Genomic DNA, 23,422 nt, shown 5'->3' with positions numbered 1-23,422 from the left:
TTGTCAAAAGTAGTGCACTATATAATGAATAGGGTGGCATTTGGGAAGCACACCTACAACCCCCATGAATGGCTTACCTCTGACTCCATCTAGCGATACAAACACCCCTTGGGGGAAATGGACTCTTGGAGTCTCGAACACTCAAAACCACATAAAGGAGGTATGGGATGTGAACATTAGTGCCTAAGGGCTAGGGTCTGGGCCTGGATCTGTCCTGGTGTTGGCTGCAGGTTAGCGTTTTTCTTAATGAATGTTGTTCTGGAGGCAGCTCTGCAGAGTGGTCACTAGCTGGCACAGCCACAAAGTAATTAACCCCTCATGCCTAACCCTAACCTTAAATCACGACCAAAGAAGCAAATTTTTGTTCTCATTAATTTTTACAATAAAATTCATTTTGACTTTGCAGCTGACCTATCTAAGGAGAAATCACTAATTTCTGCCTCCAGTACATCAATCTCTCAAATGTCTTGTTCTGGGTCGGGACGATGTGATTTCTGGTGGGGTTGTAGAATGAGCTGTCCATGGTGCTGAAAAGTTTCAGGGTGATGCTGTTGCTTGTTCAGGGTTGCTGTCCATGGTCTCGTACAGATGTAAGGCGCTGGTTTTGAGTGAAGAAATTGCAATTTTCTGTAATAAATAAAAATTCTAATAATTTACACTATTACAAATCCAACGTCTCCTAATTGAAGTCAATCTATTTAAACGTTTTGGTTTATTGTAACTGTAATATAAATAATTGTGTGTAAATGTGTAATGTATATTGGTAGGATATTTCTGTTTTGGGTGTTTTCTTTATAAATAATAAATACAACCACATGACCGGATGTACATGGAATGTGCAACAGGAAATGCTAACCGCATTAGCTAACCATCCATATCGAGGACTCCACTCTCACCGGCACACGAATTGTGTAAGCTAGCTTTTCTAAACCTACAATTCCTCTCTGAACATTGCATTACTATATGTGCGATTACCAACATGATATGATAACCTGTTAGCTAGTCGTGCACGTTTGATGGCTTTTGTGTAAAGCTAGCTAGCTAGCTAAAGGATGCTATCCCACTAACTAGCATTGAACAAAGGTTGTGTGCCTCTCCCCTCTGTGTCTGAAACGGGGATACCCGATTGTCGTGTGGTTACATATAGCGAGAGCTGTTAGCATAGTTTATCTTGCATATTTAACTGACGTTGCAACTATCTTGTCTTTTTATTATACCCCGTCAGCTAATTCTGGAATCATCATCAGCCAAAATGTGTGCTGCTCCCAACCACAGACGGACCAAGCCTGGTGGTAAGCTAGCTTGCTAACGTATTCTAGCCTCTGGCTGTAGTCAGTTAACTGGACGTCTGAGCCAACTAATACAGTATCCTTGCATTTAAGCAAACTCTCATGTGCCATAAAGGGCCAGACCTCTAAGCAGAGTATTTCTAAAAAGATCCGAGGGAGTGTGGATTTATCCCTCTGCTTCCACGAAATGTAGCGATTGAGGAATGTCTGAGTTGGTGCTTGAACCAGTTACCTTCTGGTTGCAGGGGAAAGTGCACTAGCTACCTCGCTTGCAGCGAATTTCGAGACATTAGCAGAGGCTTTCATATGCTTACATACAGGGAGGCTACAGTATATCACTCAATATAGCTTTTACATCTAGGCCATGAATTCTCTAGCCAGCCAGGGCAGTTACATCATCTGCCTGTAAATGCAGGCTTAAGTGCTGGTGACAACACCCATTCAAAACCTAATCATTTTATTACAGGCGTGAAGACAGGCTATCCAGGCCAAGCCCCCTCCAACGGTGTTACGGGACCCACTTCCCAGATCCCCGGGCTGTGCCAGGAAGCCACTGAGGGTGCTCCTGAGGCCAGGACCAGCGGAAGGCGTGTAGGAATATTCGACTCTGACTCCGACTATGTCAAACTTGCCAAAGGAGGGGGACAGAAGGGTAACAGTGTTTTGTGACATAGCTTTGTGCTGCTTTACAGTAGATACATGCTTTACACTTTAGTACATGCTCATTACTATGGACTCTTTGGACACAGATTAGTGTGTCTGTAATAATATTAGCTAGTTCAAATTATAGTGAATTGCTCTGTATATCATGCTCAACTCAATTGGTATTTGGTATATTATTAGGATCCCCATTAGCTGTTGCGAAAGCCGCAGCTGCTCTTCCTGGGGTCCACATGAAACATGACATAATACATGACATTAATAGACAAAAACAGCTCAAGGACACAACTATGTACATAGCCTACATATCAAAACATACACCCAAAAATATCTAGGTCAAATAGGGGAGAGGTGTTGAATTCCCAGAGGAAATGAAAAGACTGCTTTTCAAAAGAGAGGGATTCATGTTTAGTCATGTTCCTACTTTTAAAAACCTCGTGTTATGTGTCCTCCACAGGTTTACTGTGGCATGAGGACAACAAGGAGGAGGCTAGGCCGAATAAATCCTACAACTCACCTGATTGGTTCTCAGCTGAATCTCAGCGGTAAGAACCCCGCCCCCTTGTTGGTTCGTTGGCTCCGTTTGATTAAAATATTATTGGAATGTCTCCTTCCCTAAAGTGGGATCATGGAACAATATGTCAGGCCTAACAAAACGTTCTGCATCATGTCATGTCTGTATGGGTCTTGAAAACAGATGAACGGGTAATGTTTAGAATGGGAAGTTACATCTTGACTCTTGGTGGTGGTGTATCTCTAGTTGTCCAAGCCAGGGTTCTCAAATGGATGCCTCTTGGCCAAAGTAGTGGCCAATGTAGGGGTATTACAATGGTTTTGTGCGTTACAGCGGAAGTAAAGCAGCATCCCCTGATGATTGTCAAGGATACGGCAAAAGGCAACCTCTAGCTGCTCCCTTCGGTACTGATGATATTTCAGCCTGGGAAAGGGAGAGTGATAGCTATAAAGAGAAGGTGAATTCAATGGCCCCAACAAACCCCATAATCACTGACACAGTTGTTATCATTTACCATCATCCCCTCCCTTTATTTTTTCCTCAGTTCATCTCTTGAGTTGACTCCATCGTTGCGCTCAGAAAGGGATTGGGTGGGGACTTCTGTTGAAATTCTTTGCCTTGTTTTTCAGCAGTGTACTGTAATAACATTTCATTTGTTTGACTGCCAACCAGTTTGGTGTGGTCATCATATCTTCACCCATTTATTTACTCGGTCCTCCATTTCATTGTTAGAAGTGTTCCATGTGCTTGTATACTTCATACAATGAGTATTGTTGTACTGGGCCTGACCGACTGGTTTGAACTGGTTGTATTCTTGTGCGCAGAACCCCACAGTCACTGATGCGTCCAGCCAAATGGAGAACATGTCTCTAAGCCAAGGGGGTTATATGGAGATCAACAAATACAAGAAGACGTGAGTGCCTGCCACTGTATTCCACATCTACTATTCAGTCTGTAATTCCATTTCACTTCACGCTTAATAATACCAACATGCTGAAATATGCGTGTACAAGTATGTGATATGTTTGTATAACCTTTTATAACCGGTGTAATATATCATTTGTGTAATGTTGGAAGTTCTAAATTCAACATAACCACTAACACCATTGAATTTCCAACCTCTCAGTCAAAGTGATTTTACTATGGACAGGTCCATTGAGAAGAAAACTGCTCCCGTGAGCATGTCCAAGCTGCTGAGCTTTGGCTACATAGAGGATGAGAAGAAGTCCACCAATGAGGATGACTGCTCAAGTACGACCGATTTACTTTGCCTCATAGTCTTCGACAGACTTTCCCTCGACAAGTACTTTTGGAGGAATTAGCAGCAGCGCTATATGTTTATTCTGCTAAATCAAACAACCTTTAATCAAACAAATAAAGTGTTTATTTCATACCATATGGAAATTCTGGACTAATGCCAAACATGACTCATAAGGGTTGGCTACGGGATTTAATGCATTTTGAATGTATACCATTATTACATATGACCAACCTGTGCGTGTGTGTGTTGTCTTTCAGGTGTGACCTCTGAACAGACGAGCACCATCGCACCTGAGGATGAAGACCTGGAATAGGGAGGAGAACAGAAGAGGTCCATCTGGGGTAGAAAACAACAGCGGATACACACACCCACACCTGCCATTCACTCTACTGTCTGTTCCCCCTCTCTCTATCTCTCTCTCTCTCTCTCTCTGAGTGACACACTTTCTCTCATTACTGTACATCCCGACTGTTATGTTTTGTAATTATGCAACGGTACCTTCTCTGTTAATTTATTTATTTATTTGTGTTTTGTTTTTTGACTCCGTGTAGTGTTGTTCTCAGAACACCGACACGGCTTATTGATGCTTGTCATGTTTATATTATCGTTGTTGAGTTGGAAGATGAATTGTGTGACTATGAAACAGTACTGTACACTGGAGTTTCTATTTGTGGTGTAAAAAATGGTTTCGGTGCTGTGAAGATAGTTTGTGAACAAGGCCTACTGTACGGACACACAAAGGAGACGTTTGTGGCTCACGCTTTTCAGCTCTCGTGTTGAATAGGACCGGAAAGCTCTGCCAAAAAAACATGGAAACATGGGTGCTAAGTGATTCACTTGTTATGGGAAGGCAGACATGGTTTGGAATGGAAGACAGAAATGCCAATGAATCTGCTTTATTCTAAAGAGATGCCCTCCCAGCCAAGGTCCCAGCCAAGGTCCCAGCCTATCTCATACCAGGATATGGTTCAGTGTTATGAAGTTATGGGGGCCATTGATTCCATAGATAGATAGAAACCTTTTGTGATGTTCTAACAGCGGTGTCAATTCATTCTACATATTTAGGGAATAGTGGCAATTATATTGTGCAATGATATTGTTTGCTCTGAAGTAAAAATGATTTTGCTTTGACGTGAAGCTAGGGCTGGGCGATATGGCCAACATTATATCACTATAGTTTACAACGGTGGTATTTGACGGTATTTTATGTTTCTGAATAATACAAGATTCAAATATGTTTTATTATTAGTGCATGAGACTAGAATGGCAACAAATGAGTTCTAAGTTATTATAACAGGCTTTCTCCGTGACGGTTTTATTCTCAACCAAACTAGGACAAAAGTGACAATGAAGTAGTCCAATTTGTTGAACTGTTCAGTTATTTAACACTTAATAAAAACATTTTTTTCCCTAGATGACATGTTGATCCATACCAGTATTCACGCTATATCGTCCAGCCCTATGTGAAGGTACATGTAGCTTGGAGACATTTTCCACTTAGCACAGTAAATATACACAGTAATAATCTTCCCTAGTTTTGCATTGGTGGAGAGGTCCACTTTAACACAGTCAATGTGTGATCCTCACATCTTTCTCAAAGTGATGAGTGCACTGAGGCTCTTGAGTGAATATGTCATTAAAATACATTTGCATGTGCATGTACCCCTCCGTGCTCTTTCTTGATTAAGTGGTAATTAGCTACAATGTCAGAACAGTATAAAACTATCACATAGCTTCGTACAGATTATAGAACAGAAATAATATGCAATCAAATTCATTCTATTCATATGGCTCATTACATTACAACAATAAAATATGATAGCGTATTCATTTCATTCAATATATATTTGGCAAAAACACCACTTTAAATGTCTTATATCTGTTGATTAAACTATTATTTTGTAAGGTGAAAACAGTGTGTTGTATTTCCTATGGCCCCAGCGAATTACCATATAAATACCTCCGTGTACAAACCGCATGGTGACGTCACATCTATCCTGAATCGTGGGTGGGTGCCACAGAAGTCAATTGCACCGTAGCTGTGTAGATTTTGGACAGCCAAGGCAGATACATAAATAAGAATATTGACATTCGCCAATGCATGGAATATTGCTTGAATAATTTGTAACGGATAAACTAGTAATGTAGTCTTCGCGACACTGTTTGCAAAATGAAGCTGTCGCGGTCGTATGGAAAATGGATTCCTGACGGACGTATACCCTGAGCAGTACATCAGCAACATCTGGCGGCTAAGGAATCGCACTAGCTCGTGCCTCGTAAGTAAGCAGCTGTTGCAGAATTGTAAATACATGATTCCTATCATTTTAACCTAGGTAGAGTCGGATGATTCACCTTCTCAATATCCATATGCGCCGTGTACATTTTCTCTTGCGTGTTCACACTTCAAACACGGCGATTTTGTTTGTTACAGTGTATCTATCATGGGTTTATAGCTTCAGTGTATCGTCATACTATCATGCATTGACCTCACAGTCCATTTTCATTGAACTGGCTGCACCAATGCCCTGATGTAATGCAGCAGCATCTTGCATTGGGAGAGCTGACATACCATTGACAGTGGCTGTAGTAATTGTATTGCTATTGTACACAGGCTTCTGGTTGAAGTGCTGTGCAGTGCTTCTCAGCCTGTCACATTGGTGGAAGTGCATGCATGCATTGCCAATAGGTAGCAAAATGACATGGCAAGCAATTGGGCCTCCCATGCACTGCAGTCCTTATTTGGGTTTTAGTGCTGGACAGTAACATATTGTCTGTGTAATGTGTACTGGGCATGTCTCCACAGGGCAGAGAGGGTGGAGGATGCCATCCCCGGAGCAGCGGGCAGCGGAGATGGGGGAGGAGGGGGAAGGGTCTCTGCCGGCCAGAGAGGGACCGAGCGGGCACAGCCAAGCAGACACCAGCACCAACAACCTACTGGCCTCGGTCAAAGAACAGGTATGAATAGCTCCCTCCTTTGCTCCTCTCGTGCTCTCGCAGTAGGAATGTGTCGCATTCCCTCCCGATCTCTCTCTCTCTCTCTCTCTCTCTCTCTCTCTTCTTCCCCCCGCCCATCTAGTTCTATGAGTCTATGTCCCTTCCCTTCTGCTGTTATATTATGCATTTAGAGATGCTAGAATGTACAAGGAGATAACCTCCATTGATCAAGCAGTGTTTTCTGAGACTGTCGCACAATCAGAATTGTGGGAAAGCAGAGTGTTTACAGATGAAGGATTTACAGATGTTCAGTGTAGGCTCACAGTGTAGGCTCAGTGTAGGCTCACAGTGTAGGCTCAGTGCTGGCTCACAGAACCTCACTGTTCTGTCGTCCTGAGTGCTAGTACAGAAATGAGTGATGACTAATGTGACAGTCACAATATTCCAGACGTTTAATCAGACCTGTCATAAAACTGTAAATGAATGCATTATCTTTTTCATTTTTGTCTCATTCTGAAAACTGGAAGTGTCTTCCTGATGAGATTTGATCGATTTTCTTGTATCTTTTTAGTTAAAAAAATAATTGATTCATTTTTTGTTGTTGTTGCGTACACTGTATTGCTGCATGAATGTGGCAGTGCCGTTTTGATGTATTTCGACACCTAAGGCTTTAGGCTAAGTGTTTTCTAATGGGTTTCTCTCTTGAATTCTGTCAGATTTTGTAAAGAGTCAGCAGAAGTGTGCGGGGGTCAGCGAGCTGCAGTAGTATGATGAGCCGCAGTCATAATCTGTGCAAAATCAGCGTTTTTCATACTGAATAGCAATAGGAGTCCATCAGATGCTGTAGCAAACAGTATGCTGAATGAGCAATTAGCCATTCGGAAATTGGCAAACCCAGTAAGATGTTTGAAAAATCAGTGGATGCCATGTTAGTGCCAAAAGTCCCAAGAGAACAAGACGTTCTAGTAAGAATTAAGTCTTGATTGTTTTCTTGTTGTTGTCATGGAATGTGTGATACCAGTATGTCGGATGAACACTGTGCCCCGCTGGTTTAGTTTTCTGGGAATGGTCCATCTCTCATCTCTATCCTAATCTAGATCTGGAGGTAGAGTTAAAGCACCAGGCCAGCCAGGCTGGTTCAATCCCGTTACATCACCCACCCTGCTGCCCTGCGCGTATTTCACTGAGGTCCCTAATGCGCTGCAAACTGTTGAAGTTAGACAGCTGTCAGGGAGTGTGTATGTATGTATGTATGTGTGTGTGTGTGTGTGTGTGTGTGTGTGTGTGTGTGTTTGTTTTTTTTCCCCCTTGTATTTATTGTGTGTCTGTTTGCTTGTGTGATGTGCTTGGTTGAGCCCAGTAATTCTCTGGTGTGAGTGTGTGAGTGTGTGAGTGTGTGAGTGTGTGAGTGTGTGAGTGTGTGAGTGTGCGTGTTGCACTCACTCACTCACTCTGTCTTTGGCTGAATTTCCTGTGGGTTTGCAGGATTCCAGTGTCTTGCAGAAGTCGTCTGGTTCTCTCTGGTGTGTGAACATCGGACAGGATCTGAGCTTCCGGGGTCGACGCCACTCACTAGACAGAGACACTTTGTCTTTGTGACCCTGTGACAATGGGCAGTCAGTCAGTGACCCCCTCCAGTTCGCCACTCAGCCGGTACAGTACTAGACACAACCTGGCACTGCTTGGCGTGGGAGGAGGGATCATTGGCAGGACCCCATCCTGATAAGAACCCATCCTGTTCAAGCTGATGGCTGGCTGCCACTGTGCCACTGATTGCTTCCATTAGATGATGCTTAGTCATTTAGCGTTTAGTCTCACCTCATGGCCTATGAAGTCTGCCTAGTCTATATACACATTTTTAGACATTTGTAGCCCGGAAGGGTTTTTAATTGACTTCTTCTAATAATGTTGACTTGTAACAGACACATTAAGAAAGACCCGTCCCTGTTCAGCGTGAAATCTGACTGATGAATCTGGGTAGCTCTGACCTTAATGCCACAAAGCCTCTTTTGTTGACTTATTCATTTGGACCATAGATATTTTACAGGTCAAACGTTAAAATGCTCTAAAATCGACGCAGAGTGAGCATGCAAAAGGCTGTGTACCTTGGTTATTGTTATAGCAATGGAAGCTGTTGTCAGTGAAAGAAAGTGTCATTCGGCGAGTGTGATTCTACCGTTTGTCCCTTCCGTGTTGCCGTAGGAGCTCCAGTTTGAGCGTCTGACCCGGGAGCTGGAGGAGGAGCGTCAGATCGTCGCCAGTCAACTGGAGAGGTGCATGCTGGGAGCTGAGTCGCCTGGCGATGATGATGATGATGCCAGTAGCAGGTACACACACACACACACACACACACACACACACACACACACACACAGAGCACTGACCCTGTTTCTCAGCATGTCACCTACATTGGAGCTACTGATGAGTAGCTACAGTAATGCCTTTATCCAGGCTCACTGAATGCACAACATGCAACACACGCACACCAACACACACCAACACACACACACACACACACACACACACAAATACAAAAACAGGATCAAATGGTAAACTGTCATGTTGATCTAGCTCTCATCTCCTCTCCATGCCTGTCCTGCCCCACCCCCTTCCCTCCATTATTTTACTACCTTCTCTTCTTTACAGTGACTCATCAGAGAAGTCCTTTGCTTGGAGATCCACAGGTACAGCTTCTCCCATATTAAAATCACATTGATCGCTATTGAAATCCTATTGTCTAGACACCCATAGGGTTGCCCAATGGAAGTACAAGGGCATGTAGCGAGTCCCATCATAAACTGCTTTTGAGGTAAGTTACATTTATACCACAGGAGGCTGCTGAGGGGAGAATGGCTCATAATAAGGGCTGGAATTGAGCAAATGAAATGGCATCAAACACCTGGAAACCATGGAAACCATGTGTTTGATGTATTTGATCCCATTCCACTTATTCTGCTCCAGTCATTACCACGAGAGCGTTCTCCCCGGTTAAACCACCAACCTCCTGTGATTTTAAACAATCTCGATAGCGATCACAGGACACAGGTTGACATGACACCATCTTGTTTTCCTCAGTAGATGTGTCTGATACGGGAGAGCACCGGGCCGCTGTAATGGACAGCTCTCACCAGTCACCCTCCCGTCTCTTCCGAGCTGATCAGGGTCACGGGTCACTCTACCTCCCTGAAGTGGAGAGGGCATCCCTGCATGACAGTGAGGGTCTGTTACTTCCTGCATCCTCTTTTTCATCTGCCTTCTTCTTCATTTTTTTTTTTTTTACAGTTTAGATTTAGCGTGGAGAATATAGTGTTTAGGGCTAGATGGAATTATATATTTTTTTTAAATACTCGCAGGAATGATGACATCAAAAAGGGAGGGGAAAAGGTTTGAAAGTCAAATGGCAGAAATGCTTTGAAATCAAAAAAACTGAAACTTCTTTGAAATAAAAAGTAGCTGTGGAATAACATCAAAGTATACCAGGTACTGCGACACAACATGCAGTACATAACGTAGCAGTGGTTTACTAATGAAATATTAAGGCAACATCTACAACTAATGTAACAACAACTTTTCATTAAAATGAACAATAAACAGTATATCATCCTAAGCGGGCGCGTTCCATATCTTAGTGACAGTATTTCTTTCAATGGGCACTAGTCTTTTACATACCTTGGGATTCTGTATTGATTATGAATGTATCGATTGCATAAATGCTCATTCACTGTGTAGCCTAGCTCTGAAATAGACCTAAAGACCAACAAGGCAAACCATCATTCAAACATCATTCTGTCCTCTCCTCCCTTTCCCCCCTCCTCTCTTTCTCCTCTACCTCTCCCCCCCGTCTCCCTCTCACAGGATCTGTGGCCCACATGACGTCGTATGCAGACAGTGGCTACCAGGACAGCAGTATGAGTTACTACAGTGTGAGCAGAGAGAACGTGGTTCTGTCAGAGCCCAGACACGTGCTGTCAGGCAGCGGCCCCAGGGGAAGCCCCAGTCACGGCAGGAGCTCCCGGGCAGAGGGACAGGCTTCCGCACAGGTAGCCAATATACACTAACCCACCTCTACTGTGAAGAGACAGACAACCTATTTATATGCCCACATATTCATATGATATAACCTTTTAAATGCCTGCCCATTTATATAATATCTTAGTTAACCTACACAAACTGTATACAACTCAAAGTTTAAGATAACCATATGTATCAAGTGCCTTGTCCATATGTCTCTCCCACTCACCCTGCTTCCTGCATCCTCCTATCCCAGGTCTCAGCGTCAGGACGGGTGATGAGGAGGATGGGCTCCCTCTCCTCCCGGGGCCAGTCTCCTGTGTGTGGTGTGGGGGGCGCAGTGTCCCCGTCCCGGGTCTCTCTCCGCACCTCCCAGGGCGGCAGCGCCTACGGCTCACCCATCCTCACCGAGCCCAAACCCCTGGCCAGCATCTTCCCCGGCACCACCATGCCCCCCTCCTCCCTGCCCGGTCCAGGCACCACCCCCTCCTTCCAGCGCGCCACCTCTCCTTACTCCCCCACCCACCAGAGGAACGGCGACTCTCCCCTCCGGACCAGCCCCCTTCCAGGGAGCGCCAGTCATGCCACCTCACCTCAACAGGCGATGGGTAGTGTCTCCGGGCGCCTGGGGTCTACACTGTCTCTGGTGGAGGGTAGGGGGCTGTCTGGCTCTCCTCTGAGGTCCTGTATGACGGCTGTGCCCCAGCACTACGGCTCCACACTGCCCCGCCAGGGGGCTCAGGCTCTCCCCTACATACATGACGCCTACGGGCTCTACGAGAGGACCGCCCTGCCTCTGTCACGGCCTGACAGCCTCACTGGTTAGTCATACAGCAGGACTCTGCCTCGAAACACACACACGCACACACGTTCATGCATACACACACACACACACACACACACACACACACACACACACACACACATGCACTTTAAGCTGGAATCCTTAATTAAAACAATAACAAACAAAGCGGTCACACACCTGTGGTAAAAAAGCTGAGGGATGGGCCTGGATAAATTGAACCACCCTCAAATTCAAAGCTATGTATGCAAGGACTGACCATCCATCAACATAATAATAATAATAATAATAATAATTTCAACCATGTTTTAAGGCTATACAGCAGGGATCATCACCTAGATTCAGCCGCAGGAGGATTGTTTTTGAGGGGATGGTCAGAGGGCCGGAAACATAATTACAAATCATTTGTAGAACGCAAATTGACCGCAAGAAGCCCAAACAGATATAATATTTGACCAAAACATCATAATTTCACACCTTGCTTACATTTGTATACGATCACATGTACAGTGTCTCTTTTATGTGTGGGAATACTTTGGAACAGATTTAAAATAAAATCCTCTGCAGGCTGCTAGTTGGGGAACCCTTCTATACAGTGTTTATTTGCTTTGTTTCCACACATTGGAGTATAAAAAGCTTATATTTTGGGTTCTGATGGGGTAGGCCTATAACAGTTTAACCAAGTTCATGAGGAATTTAAGTTATATTCTTCAAGAATCAATGGGTATCATTCATTTATAAGTCCAAAAATGTATCTAGCAAGTGAAGATTCTAGCTTTAAAGGGTCATTTTATGCTGGTTAAAGGGAAGGAAAAATAGGATTGAAAAGGGTAAAACGGTACCAGTCTCTCTCTTCTTATTTACGTGCGGAGAACTTGTCTTTCTGAATCGATTTACCTTTGTAGAGATCCATTGGTTTCTGTGTGAAAGGGATTATAGTAACTAAATACTAGAGCTGTGGTGTGGCGACAGAGAGTGTGTTTGTCCTTTATCCTGATCCATCCTGCAGCGCATCATATCACTGAGCCTAACCTACTGACCCACATAGCCCTGTTTTTATAAATCCCTTGTTCGGAGGTTAACCATAGGGCTCTGGGCAAAAGTAGTGCACTATATAGGCAATAGGGTGCCATTTGAGGCGTAGCCAGAGCCATTCAGAGCACTGCTCTGCTGTGGGGGGGGGTGTTGTTTGGTAAATGACAAAGCAGCATGGATTGGTTCCCATCTATTTTACGGGGCCAAAAGAAAGGAGCCTGTTGGCAAAGTAAATCAAGTGCGCCCTGGAGAAGCATAAAGCATAGCCTTTCACAGCTCGTTACGCTGAAGCAGAGGGATGCAGGGGATTCTTGTTGGCCGTAGGCCTATACTGCACAGTACATCTCAATAGGTTGAGCTTTCAAAAGAGGTTGCACCATCCAAGATGCACTCTAGCATTGGTGTGGTCACTTCAACCAGCATTGTATTTGGGACAAATCATTCGCTAAACCTCATCTAAACCTTCTAATGAATAATGGGGCATTTGAGCACGTTGAGGAGACTAAACTGATTGGTGTAACCCTAGATTGTAAACTGTCATGGTCATATTGACGCAACCGTAGCTAAGATGGGGAGAGGTCTGTCCGTGAGAAAGCGCTGCTCGGTCTTCTCGACATCACAATCAACTTCACAAGTCCTACAGGCCATAGTTTCATCACACCTGGATTACTGCCCAGATATATGGTCAAGTGCTGCAAAGAAGGACATAGGCAAATTACAGTTGGCCCAGAACAGAGCAGCACGGCTGGCCCCTAAAATGCACATGCGTGTCAATCTCTCCTGGCTCAAACTAGAGGAGAGATTGTTTGCATCACTGCTTGTCTTTGTGAGAGGTATTGTCGTGTTGAAAGCACCGAACCATCTGTTCAAACAGCTCAGACACCCACACATACCCCACCAGACATGCCAACCGGGGGTCTCTTCACAGTCCCCAAGTCCAGAACAGACTCTGGGGAAACACACGGTACTAGATAGAACCATGACTACATGGAACTCTCTTTCACATCAGGTAACCTGACCGCGTTGTGCTGTGAGCTGTTGTTTTGTCTGATTTTACTGCTAGCTTGAGTTACCTGATGTGAAATTGTTCCATGTAGTCATGGTTCTATTTAGTACCGTGTGTTTCCCCAGAGTCTGTTCTGGACTTGGGGACTGTGAAGAGGGACACACACACACACACACACACAAGCATACACACTCTAACACACACACTCTACACACACACACGTTGTAATGGTATTGTGGATTTTATATTGTAATTTGTAATATTACAGTAATAATTTAAGAATGTGTTGTATTGATTTATTTAGTGATGTAGGCTGCTGTTGTTTTGTTGTGATGTAACTGTTCTAACCCTGTTCGGACCCCAGGAAGAGTAGCTGCTGCCTTGGTAGTAGCTAATGGGGATCCTAATAAATACTAAACCACTTACATCAACCTGAACCATGAACATAGATCTACTTTCCCACTGTACAGCAGCCTATAATTAACCCTTCACAACCAACATACGACACAACTGATTACAGATTGTAATATTATTTTAGATTTAAGGTTGATTTTAAGGTTGATTTTAGGGTTGATGAAGAAATTCACCCCCATTTCTCCACCTTCCATCACCAACAACATTGTCCTCAAAGCCCATCTTGACAGCTGACAGTGTAAATAATGTCATTACTATTAATGCTCCCCTGCTGTGTGTGTCCAGGCCTGCACAGCTCCTACGCCACTCACCACAGCCCACTGGACCAGGATATGAGGATGGCCATGTCTCCTGACTGCCACGTCACGCCTGTCTACGACGACAGAGCCTTCCAAAGCCCCCTGTATCACAGCCCCACCCACGCCCACCATGGATCACACAGTGCTATTTACAGGACACTCACGGGTACTGCAACACACTACCAGCAGACACAACTACACATGGCTGGGACCATGAGGACCAGAGACATGCACAGTGTGTAATGACTAGTTTGTAATCTACAGTCAACAAGATATTCATATATGGGCTATCTTTTCTACATATGGCGATGCAGTTATACGGACTCAAAGTAGAGATGTGTGTGTGTGTGTGTAGGCTACGGCCCATCCTGAATATATCTGTGTCTTTGTATTCCCAGGTGCGGAGAACCTTCAGCGGACCCTCCAGAGGACCACAAGCCATTGCAGCACCCTGGCGTACCAAAGAAGCAGCTATGGGCTGAACACCGCAGGGTCATACGCAGACCCCTACAGGGTCTCCCAGCAGGGACAGGGGCCCAATGAGATCTCTTTCTCCAGGCACTCTGGTCTGGTCGACAGGGCTGCCACAAGGTCCCCCTCCATAGACAGTATACAAAAGGATCCTAGGTACAAATACACAACGCACCATCACACACACACACACACACACACTCACACACACGTCGAGCCATGTGATGATTACATCCAGACATGTTATTGATGAATTCCAATCAAATGACGTGTCATTGATGTTGGACGCGATAGATTGAAAATTGCTTTTAGACTCACTTTCTCTCCCTCTCCCCTTATCTCTCTCCTACTATCTCTTTCTCTCCCTCTCCCCTTATCTCTCTCCTACTATCTCTTTCTCTCCCTCTCCCCTTATCTCTCTCCTACTATCTCTTTCTCTCCCTCTCCCCTTATCTCTCCTACTATCGCTTTCTCTCCCTCTCCCCTTATCTCTCTCCTACTATCGCTTTCTCTCCCTCTCCCTTTATCTCTCTCCTACTATCGCTTTCTCTCCCTCTCCCTTTATCTCTCTCCTACTATCGCTTTCTCTCCCTCTCCCCTTATCTCTCTCCTACTATCGCTTTCTCTCCCTCTCCCCTTATCTGTCTCCTACTTCTCTTTCTCTCTCTCTCCTACTATCTCTTTCTCTCCCTCGCCCCTTATCTCTCTCCCTCCCGCTCGCTCTCCCTCCCCACCCTCTGTAGGGAGTTTGCATGGCGTGACCCTGATCTCCCTGAGGTGATCCACATGCTGCAGCATCACTTCCCCTCTGTCCAGGCCAACGCTGCAGCCTACCTCCAGCACCTGTGTTACGGAGACAACCGCATCAAAGTGGAGGTAACGGGATGCCCGTCTGTCCCTGTCTGTTCCTAACCTCTCAGCTGACGTGTGTGATCAAACAGACTATATGGGGATGGGAAGTCCTTCCCTAGAGAGGATTTGAAAGCACAAACACAACCCTTTTCTGCAGTCACATGACCAAATCGCACTTTAGTGGTGTCATGGATGGAATGTCATTCATATTTTTCACAATTTCATAATTAAAATATATATATATTTTCTTTTCAGAAAATGTCAAAGCGTTTTGTTATATTTCAGTCTTCTGTGATGTGTATATAAAGTGTAATATTGGGATGCAAACTCAAAATGTAATATAGTTCAACTGTATATCTGACATGGTTGATTCTTTGTTTAAGCCCATAACCATGTCTGTGAGGTTTCTACTTCTGTTTCAAAGTAGACTGGTTAAAGACTACCAAGAATCACTCTGTGACCCTGATTTATCCCACTGCATTAAAAGGTCAATTGATATAAAGGATAATCCTAAAAACATGAATATAAACTGGGTGGTTTGAGCCCTGAATGCATACCACGGGTATGACAAAAAAATGGTTTACTGTTCTAATTACATTGGTAACCAGTTTATAATAGCAATAAGGCACCTCAGTTGTTTGTGGTATATTTCCAATATACCACGGCTAAGGGCTGTATCCAGGCTCTCTGCGTTGCGTCGTGCTAGGGAACAGCCCTTAGGCGCGGTAAAATGGCCATAAACCACACCCCCCCCGAGCCTTATTGCTTAAGTAACTGTGTTATTATAATACCTTTTTTGTCAGCTCCAGGTGTGTGTGACCTTGACCCTCTTCTAACAGGTGTGTCACCTGGGAGGTATCCAGCACCTGGTGGACCTGCTGGACCACAAAACTGTGGAGGTGCAGAAGAGTTCCTGCGGAGCCCTGAGGAACCTGGTTTATGGCAAGGCTACAGACGACAACAAGGTGGCCCTGAGGAACTCTGGTGGCGTTCCCGCTCTGCTCAGACTGCTGAGGAAGACCACCGACAACGAAGTCAGGGAGCTGGTCACTGGTACGTTTCTCTGCCTCACTGTCTGTCTCTGTCTTTTTTTTGTTGCTGTCTGCCTGTATTTATGACTGTCTAGACCAGGGTATTCAACTCTTACCCTACGAAGTCCAGAGCCTGCTGGTTTTCTGTTCTACCTGTTGATTAATTGTACCCACTTGGTGTCCCAGGTCTAAATCAGTCCCTGATTAGAGGGGAACAATGAAAAAAAAAAAACGTAGTGGAACTGGCTTTGAGGTCCCGAGTTGAGTTTAAGAGGTCTACATGCCTGCTTGCTGATACAGTATTTCTTGCCTATCTCTGCATTATCAAGTGAGGGATGACTGGATACAACCTTATGGCCACACTGCTCTGCTCACTACGTCCGTGCCGATCCCTGTTTACCACTAGGGGTGCTGTGGAACCTGTCGTCGTGCGACGCGGTCAAGATGACCATCATCAGGGACGCTCTGAGCACCCTGACCAACACTGTGGTCATCCCCCACTCCGGCTGGAGCAGCAGCAACTACCGAGAGGAAACCAAGCTCAAGTTCCACTCCTCTCTCCTGCTGCGCAACACCACCGGCTGCCTCAGGTGAGGAGTGAGGAAGTCATCCCTGTAAGAACAGATGACTGTACACCGCTTTGGATTAAAGCGTCTGCTAAATGGTTTCTTCTCTCTCTGTGTGTGGCTGTGTGTGGCTGTGTGTGGCTGTGTGTGGCTGTGTGTGTGTGGCTGTGGCTGTGGCTGTGAACCTTAATGTATTGTATAAGTGGATGCATTGTTCACCTTTCTACTGTGTTTTGCTACAGAAACCTGAGTTCAGCAGGAGAGGAGGCCAGGGGTCAGCTGAGGTGTTGTGAGGGGCTGGTGGATTCACTTTTCTATGTCCTCAAGGCCTGCGTTAGCACCTCTGACTTCGACAGCAAGGTGGGCTTGCTATAAGAGTAGTACATTTAGGCTCGTCCAGAAACGATGACATTCACCTCACCCGCCTGAACCCCCTCTACTTTACCCAGAATTAGACCAGTCCTCTTTACTCAGTATCTGCCCCTCGATCTCTGCTATTCCAACTTCAAGTTCCTGATCTTACCCCTTTTGTGTGTATTGTGCGCGTCACTGAAATGCTTCCCCCTCCTCTCCCAGATTGTGGAGAACTGTGTGTGTACTCTGAGGAACCTGTCCTACCGTCTGGAGATAGAGATGCCCTCGTCTCGCCTGCTGGGGACTCAGGAACTGGATGCCCTGCTGGGCTACGGGTCCCCCAGTAAGGACCTAGACTACCTCTGCTGGGGCAAGAAGAGGAAGAAGAAGAAGAGGGGCTGGCTGGATGATAAGGTGTGTGTATAGTAGGGGTTATCCGCTTTCCTTGGCTAAGTCACACTTCGACACCTATGATAAAGGCGCCTGGAAATGTGTTAGAATTAACACAGAACATTAGCTAAGATACACTATGTACACTAAGTATTTGGACACCTGCTCGTTGAACATCTCATTCCAAAATCATGGGCATTAATATGGAGTTGGTCCTCCCCATTGCTGCTATAACAGCCTCCACTCTTCTGGGAAGGCTTTCCACTAGATGTTGGAACATTGCTGCGGGGATTTGCTTCCATTCAGCCATGAGCATTAGTGAGGTTGGACACTGATGTTGGGTGATTAGGCCTGGCTCGCAGTGGGCTTTCCAATTCATCACAAAGGTGTTTGATGGGGTTGAGGTCAGGACTCTGTGCAGGCCAGTCAAGTTCTTCCACACTGATCTCGACAAACCATTTCTGTATTGACCTCGCTTCATGTACGGGGCCATTGTCATGCTGAAACAGGAAAGGGCCTTCCCCAAACTGTTGCCATAAAGTTGGAAGCACAGAATCGTCTACAATGTCATTGTATGTTGTAGCGTTAGGATTTCCCTTCACTGGAACTAAGGGGCCTAGCCCGAACCATGAAAAACAGCCCCAGACCATTATTCCTCCTCCACCAAACAGAGTCCAATGGCGGCGAGCTTTACACCACTCCAGCCGGCTCTTTGCATTGCGCATGGTGATCTTAGGCTTGTGTGCGGCTGCTCGGCCATGGAAACCCATTTCATGAAGCTCCAGAGGCAGTTTGGAACTCGGTAGTTAGTGTTGCGACAGAGGACAACGTTTCTTCCATTCCGTGGTGTTTCTCCTCCAAGATTTGATTAGAACTGACTGCCTATATCCTGTTCATGCTCTTCATTATGCTTTCAGTGGGACGGCGTGGGACCCATCCCGGGGTTTGGTAAGCCTCCGCGGGGGGCAGAGATGCTGTGGCACCCGGCCGTGGTGAAGCCCTACCTCAGCCTGCTGGCAGAGAGCTCCAACCCTGCCACCCTGGAGGGCTCCGCCGGATCCCTTCAGAACCTCTCCGCTGGAAACTGGAAGGTGTACCGCTTTTTGTTTCATTGTAACCTTTGTTTATACAGGTTAGTCTCATTAAGATATCTCATTGCTTCTCATTGACAAAATCGATTTCGCAAGAGACCAACAACCCACACCTTACGCTCATGTCTGTTATGCATCGCTTTACACTGTTTATCTGGTGTTACTGAATGATAATGCTACTGTAATAACATCATTGGACTTCCTGGGTAGATAAAGGTTAAATAAAAATACGATAGAAATCATAATACCCTTGTGTGCAGTTTGCGGCCTACATCCGTGCGGCGGTGCGCAAGGAGAAGGGGCTTCCTATCCTGGTGGAGCTGCTGAGGATGGACAACGACAGGGTGGTCTGCTCTGTGGCCACCGCTCTGAGGAACATGGCCCTGGACAGCAGGAACAAGGAGCTTATAGGTCAGACACACACACACACACACACACACACAGAAACTCTCTCTCTTTCTCACACACACACTTATAAGTCCTTCATGTCTCCCCTCTCAGGAAAGTATGCGATGCGGGACCTGGTGAACCGTCTCCCCGGGGGAAACCCCTCCCTGCTGTCTGACGAGACGGTGGCGTCTGTCTGCTGCACGCTCCACGAAGTCACCAGCAGGAACATGGAGAACGCCAAGGCCCTGGCGGACACGGGGGGCATCGAGAAGCTGGTGGACATCAGTAAGGGCAGGGGGAAGGGCTATTCTATGAAGGTGGTGAAGGCTGCTGCTCAGGTCCTCAACACGCTGTGGCAGTACAGGGACCTGCGCACCCTCTACAAACAGGTCAGATCACTGTGTCTTCGCAAGTCAATGGTTTTTGGTATAATCGCTTAACTAATATCAAAAGTTAGAGGCTTGGCTCCATTTTACCTTGGAAAAACTGAAGTGATCTCTGATAAAATACCTTAATATCCAGTTTTGCCGAGGTAAAATATCACTGTCCTGAGAGCAGCGATTATCTCTGTTGTAGGACGGATGGCACCACGGTCATTTCATCACTCCCGTGTCCACTCTGGAGAGAGACAGGTACAGGTCTCAACCAACCCTGCCTACTAGCACCTTACAGATGTCCCCCGTGCCCCGCCAATCAGGTGAGAGCACTCAACGATCATGTTCAAACTACAGAATCAACACGCACCACAATGGATGTCCCCTCCGGGTCTAGTCCCTCTCGAGGTTTGTTCCCTGCCACTATGCTTCCGCTTGCTCTTTGAGGTCTAGGCCTGGGATACTGTCAAGCACCGGTGGTTTATAAATCTAATGTTGATTGAATGAATGAAATGTGTTCTCAGGTGGTAGTGCAACGTCCTCTCCTGCCATGTTAGGGATCAGAAGACACAGCTCGAACTACCAGAGGGCTCAGTCATCTATGCAACTCCATACATATTATGGAGACAACAGTTTACATAAAAACCAGTACACAGGTAAGCCATGAAGGTCTTTTTTTTATTCGCCAGTACATTTTCCGTTGTACATTTTTTTTTAATATATATTTTGAATGTTTCATACACGCATCTGAGTTAACAATGCCTCACGCTTGTATTCTCTTTGTTTTTCACTTTCAGGGTCAGAAAAGCAAACGCCGTATTTTATCGGGTCCTATTCCTCACCATCAAGAGAGGACTATCCTAGGTCCCAGGTAAGACACGAATATGTTGTGGTTCTGTTGTCTTTAAAGGTCCAATGCAGCCATTTTTATCTCAATATCAAATCATTTCTGCGTAACAATCAAGTACCTTACTGTGATTGTTTTCAATTAAATGTGTCAAAAATAAACAACAATAGCTTCTTAGCAAGAATTTAGCTAGGCCTGTCTGAGAGTGGTCTGAGTGTGGGGAAACTAGCTATTTTTGGCAGAGAGGTTTAATTGGAACCCTCTTTCTTATTGGTCTATTAATTAATTTACCACCTGGTGACATACCGGGCACTCAAACTCCATCCCACCCAGACAGGCTGAAAGTTCAGGTGTTCATTTCAAACAGCTCTTACACTAAAAGGGCATTATCCTCATTTTTTTACATTTCACAGTATTATTCCAAACTCATAGTGTGGAAATGTATATAAAGCACAGGAAAATCTCAATTCTGACTGCACTGGGCTTTTAAATTCTCTTTCAGTTACCTAAAATAAGATTACACAACCCTGTTGTCCTTTTATTGGGGGTAGTGGTGCCCACAGAGTCCGCATACAGCCTTTCTTGTGTTCGAGGTATTAAATGTATCTTAAAAGTTTGGTCTTTCATTGTGTTCAGTGGTGTAGTGGAGGGTACATTTTCTATTTTGGAAGAGGGTTTACCCACCTTTTCTAGAAAAATGCATTGAAAGTATAGGACTACGGACTGCGATCAGAGATGACCAACCCATTATTTATTTTTTTACCACTACAGCACTGGTTGTGTGTAATTGTCCCTCCACTCTCATGTAGGACCCATGTTTGTTGTCTTGAAGGGATTGAGTTTGTCTTAAGAATTTGTCTTTTGTTTTACGAGCAGGAAGATGTGTTCTACTCCGACGAGCCGGATAGGAATACTTACAACAACTACAGAATGTATCTGTCATCACCGCAAGGTTACGGGGAGGAGGAGCCTGGGCCTTACCAGGACGAGCCAGAGAACCTGACCTCCACAGAGCGATACAACACCTCCCAATCTAACAGACTGAAATCCAATACCAACACCACTAACTACGTGGACTTCTACTCCACCTCGAGGAGGCCTTCTCAGAAGGCTAACCAGTACACTGGATCCCCTGACTCCTGGGTGTAGGGTTGGAGAAAGCATGTAGAAACCATGGACTGACTCAGTCTGTTTGTGCGTGTGTGTGTGAGATAGAAAGAGAAATGTGAGAGACAGGAAGAACATGTGTGTGTGGTTCCAGTGGGGAAGAGCTTGTTGTTTTCTGGAGTGGTGTAATGTCAGCCAAAGAACGTGTTCTATTACAGGATAGTTTGTTCTAGTTTTTCTCAGCAGTTAGAAAGGTCTGTTCGCTTTATGATGAGGTTGGTTGGATACGAGCCAATCATCCGCTTGGTTGGAAATGTGGAGAATGGAGAGTGCTGAAGAATTGTTGCGTAACAATAAACATTAAAGGGATAGTTTACTCAAAATAGAAATTAACATGATGTTCAATATATGTTAGCTGTAATTGATAAACTAAGACAGTTATGGATATAGTAAAGGCAGCAAATATCTCAAAACTAGCTTGGTGAATCAACTACAGCCAAAAGGAAAATAATGTGAATTTGTATTTTGAGTAAAATAAATTATTTCCATGTTGGCCAAATATATATCATGATGTCATATCTGTGAAATGTCAAATAGTATTTGTACAGAGAAATAAAAAATGTTAAGCTGTGTTGTTACAGAACATTACTGTATTCAATGTGTAGACTGTGTATGTATGATATGATGTCTAGTGAATTTTTTTATGATTTATTTAAGTGTGTGAATTCCCCCCCCCCCCCCCCCCCCCCCAAAACGCCCTGTTGTATGTTGTCCAACACTGGCGAAGATGTGTCAAATGGAAGTGTATGAAGATTAAAAAAGAGCATATCATAACACAAAAAAAAAAGATTCAGAGTTGTGAAAATGAGGCTTTGTTAAATAAATCAGCTGTGGAATGAAATTGCAGGTGTTGGAGGTTTAATTTATTTATTTATTTTGTCATCCAAACGTTGTTCACTTCGAGGGCGCGCGCACCCAGAAAGCGCACGACAGAGAGCCTTTCATCAGCAACTCCAACTTCGAGGATGGATCACATCTCCGCTCATGCAATGAACATTCCTATAGCTATGGAGGGAAATGCGTTGTTTTGAAGAAACGTCGACGAACTTAACTTGACTCTTCTTTTTTTAACAGGTATATTTTGCTTGTACTGTTAAATGTGTGGTTGTCGGCTGTTTTGTGAGCCAACTTCTAGATGCGTGAAGTATCAGGGCATGACAAACCGTTACATTGTTTAACGTTACAGTTTACATAATCGTTAATGTGCCGCGTCAAAGTTGTTGCAACAAAATGTTTTTTACTGTGTCGTGTGTGAATTAATTCGTAAGTAATAACGTTAGTTGAAATAAACGGATTTCAGCATGTGCCTCGCAGTTGTTTTCAAGTCAAATGTTCTGCTATTCACCTTTGCTAATCTGGAATCCATTTCACATTGAGCTGCATCCATTCATTTTGACCATTCTCCACATTTCCCTTTGTCAGGTTTCATTCCAGACCACTGTGCCTGATGAGGATACGTTAGGGCTCATCATAACCCATATCTTCCCATGACTAGCGTTGCCTCATTTAGGAGTATATGGTCATGCTACTACAATAGCACTTTTTTGCAGAGGGAATAATATATTTGTATTGACTATCTTTCACAGAACTCCCTGTAATCAGTTGAACATGTTCAAAGCAGTATTTGGGAGGAATAGGAAAGAAGAGAAGAGGAGCAGGAGGGA

At 44.8% G+C, this 23,422-nt stretch overlaps 2 protein-coding genes across 5 annotated transcripts; both read left to right on the top strand.

The window, feature by feature from the left end:
- The first annotated feature begins 816 nt into the window (after window positions 1–816).
- Window positions 817–5,380, top strand: LOC106574227 (uncharacterized protein C7orf57). 2 transcript variants are annotated; one of them, XM_014149919.3, is made up of 8 exons: window positions 817–911; window positions 1,226–1,292; window positions 1,756–1,941; window positions 2,407–2,494; window positions 2,797–2,920; window positions 3,288–3,376; window positions 3,614–3,714; window positions 3,982–5,380. In XM_014149919.3, the coding sequence occupies exons 1-8, from the start codon at window positions 849–851 to the stop codon at window positions 4,035–4,037; spliced, it is 774 nt and encodes a 257-aa protein (XP_014005394.1). In that variant the 5' UTR covers window positions 817–848; the 3' UTR covers window positions 4,038–5,380. The 2 variants fall into 2 exon arrangements, with proteins under 2 accessions (XP_014005394.1, XP_014005393.1); XM_014149918.3 differs by having other exon boundaries at window positions 3,590–3,714.
- A 332-nt stretch (window positions 5,381–5,712) lies between these two features.
- On the top strand, window positions 5,713–22,430 carry LOC106574229 (plakophilin-4). 3 transcript variants are annotated; one of them, XM_014149926.3, is made up of 21 exons: window positions 5,713–6,000; window positions 6,528–6,679; window positions 8,861–8,985; window positions 9,305–9,342; window positions 9,737–9,877; window positions 10,514–10,698; window positions 10,926–11,490; window positions 14,212–14,391; window positions 14,624–14,852; window positions 15,440–15,572; window positions 16,388–16,601; window positions 16,986–17,169; window positions 17,388–17,505; window positions 17,722–17,913; window positions 18,807–18,980; window positions 19,241–19,391; window positions 19,482–19,759; window positions 19,947–20,067; window positions 20,269–20,400; window positions 20,542–20,615; window positions 21,465–22,430. In XM_014149926.3, the coding sequence occupies exons 2-21, from the start codon at window positions 6,545–6,547 to the stop codon at window positions 21,738–21,740; spliced, it is 3,645 nt and encodes a 1,214-aa protein (XP_014005401.1). In that variant the 5' UTR covers window positions 5,713–6,000; window positions 6,528–6,544; the 3' UTR covers window positions 21,741–22,430. The 3 variants fall into 3 exon arrangements, with proteins under 3 accessions (XP_014005401.1, XP_014005400.1, XP_014005399.1); XM_014149925.3 differs by having other exon boundaries at window positions 9,734–9,877; window positions 21,468–22,430; XM_014149924.3 differs by having other exon boundaries at window positions 9,734–9,877.
- The last annotated feature ends 992 nt before the right edge of the window (window positions 22,431–23,422 follow it).

The sequence above is a fragment of the Salmo salar genome, chromosome 16, assembly GCF_965601325.2.
Source record: "Salmo salar chromosome 16, fSalSal1, whole genome shotgun sequence".
Taxonomy (NCBI): Eukaryota; Metazoa; Chordata; class Actinopteri; order Salmoniformes; family Salmonidae; genus Salmo; species Salmo salar.
The sequence above is the reverse complement of the archived record's forward strand: the minus strand, read 5'-3'. Positions and strand labels throughout refer to the sequence as shown.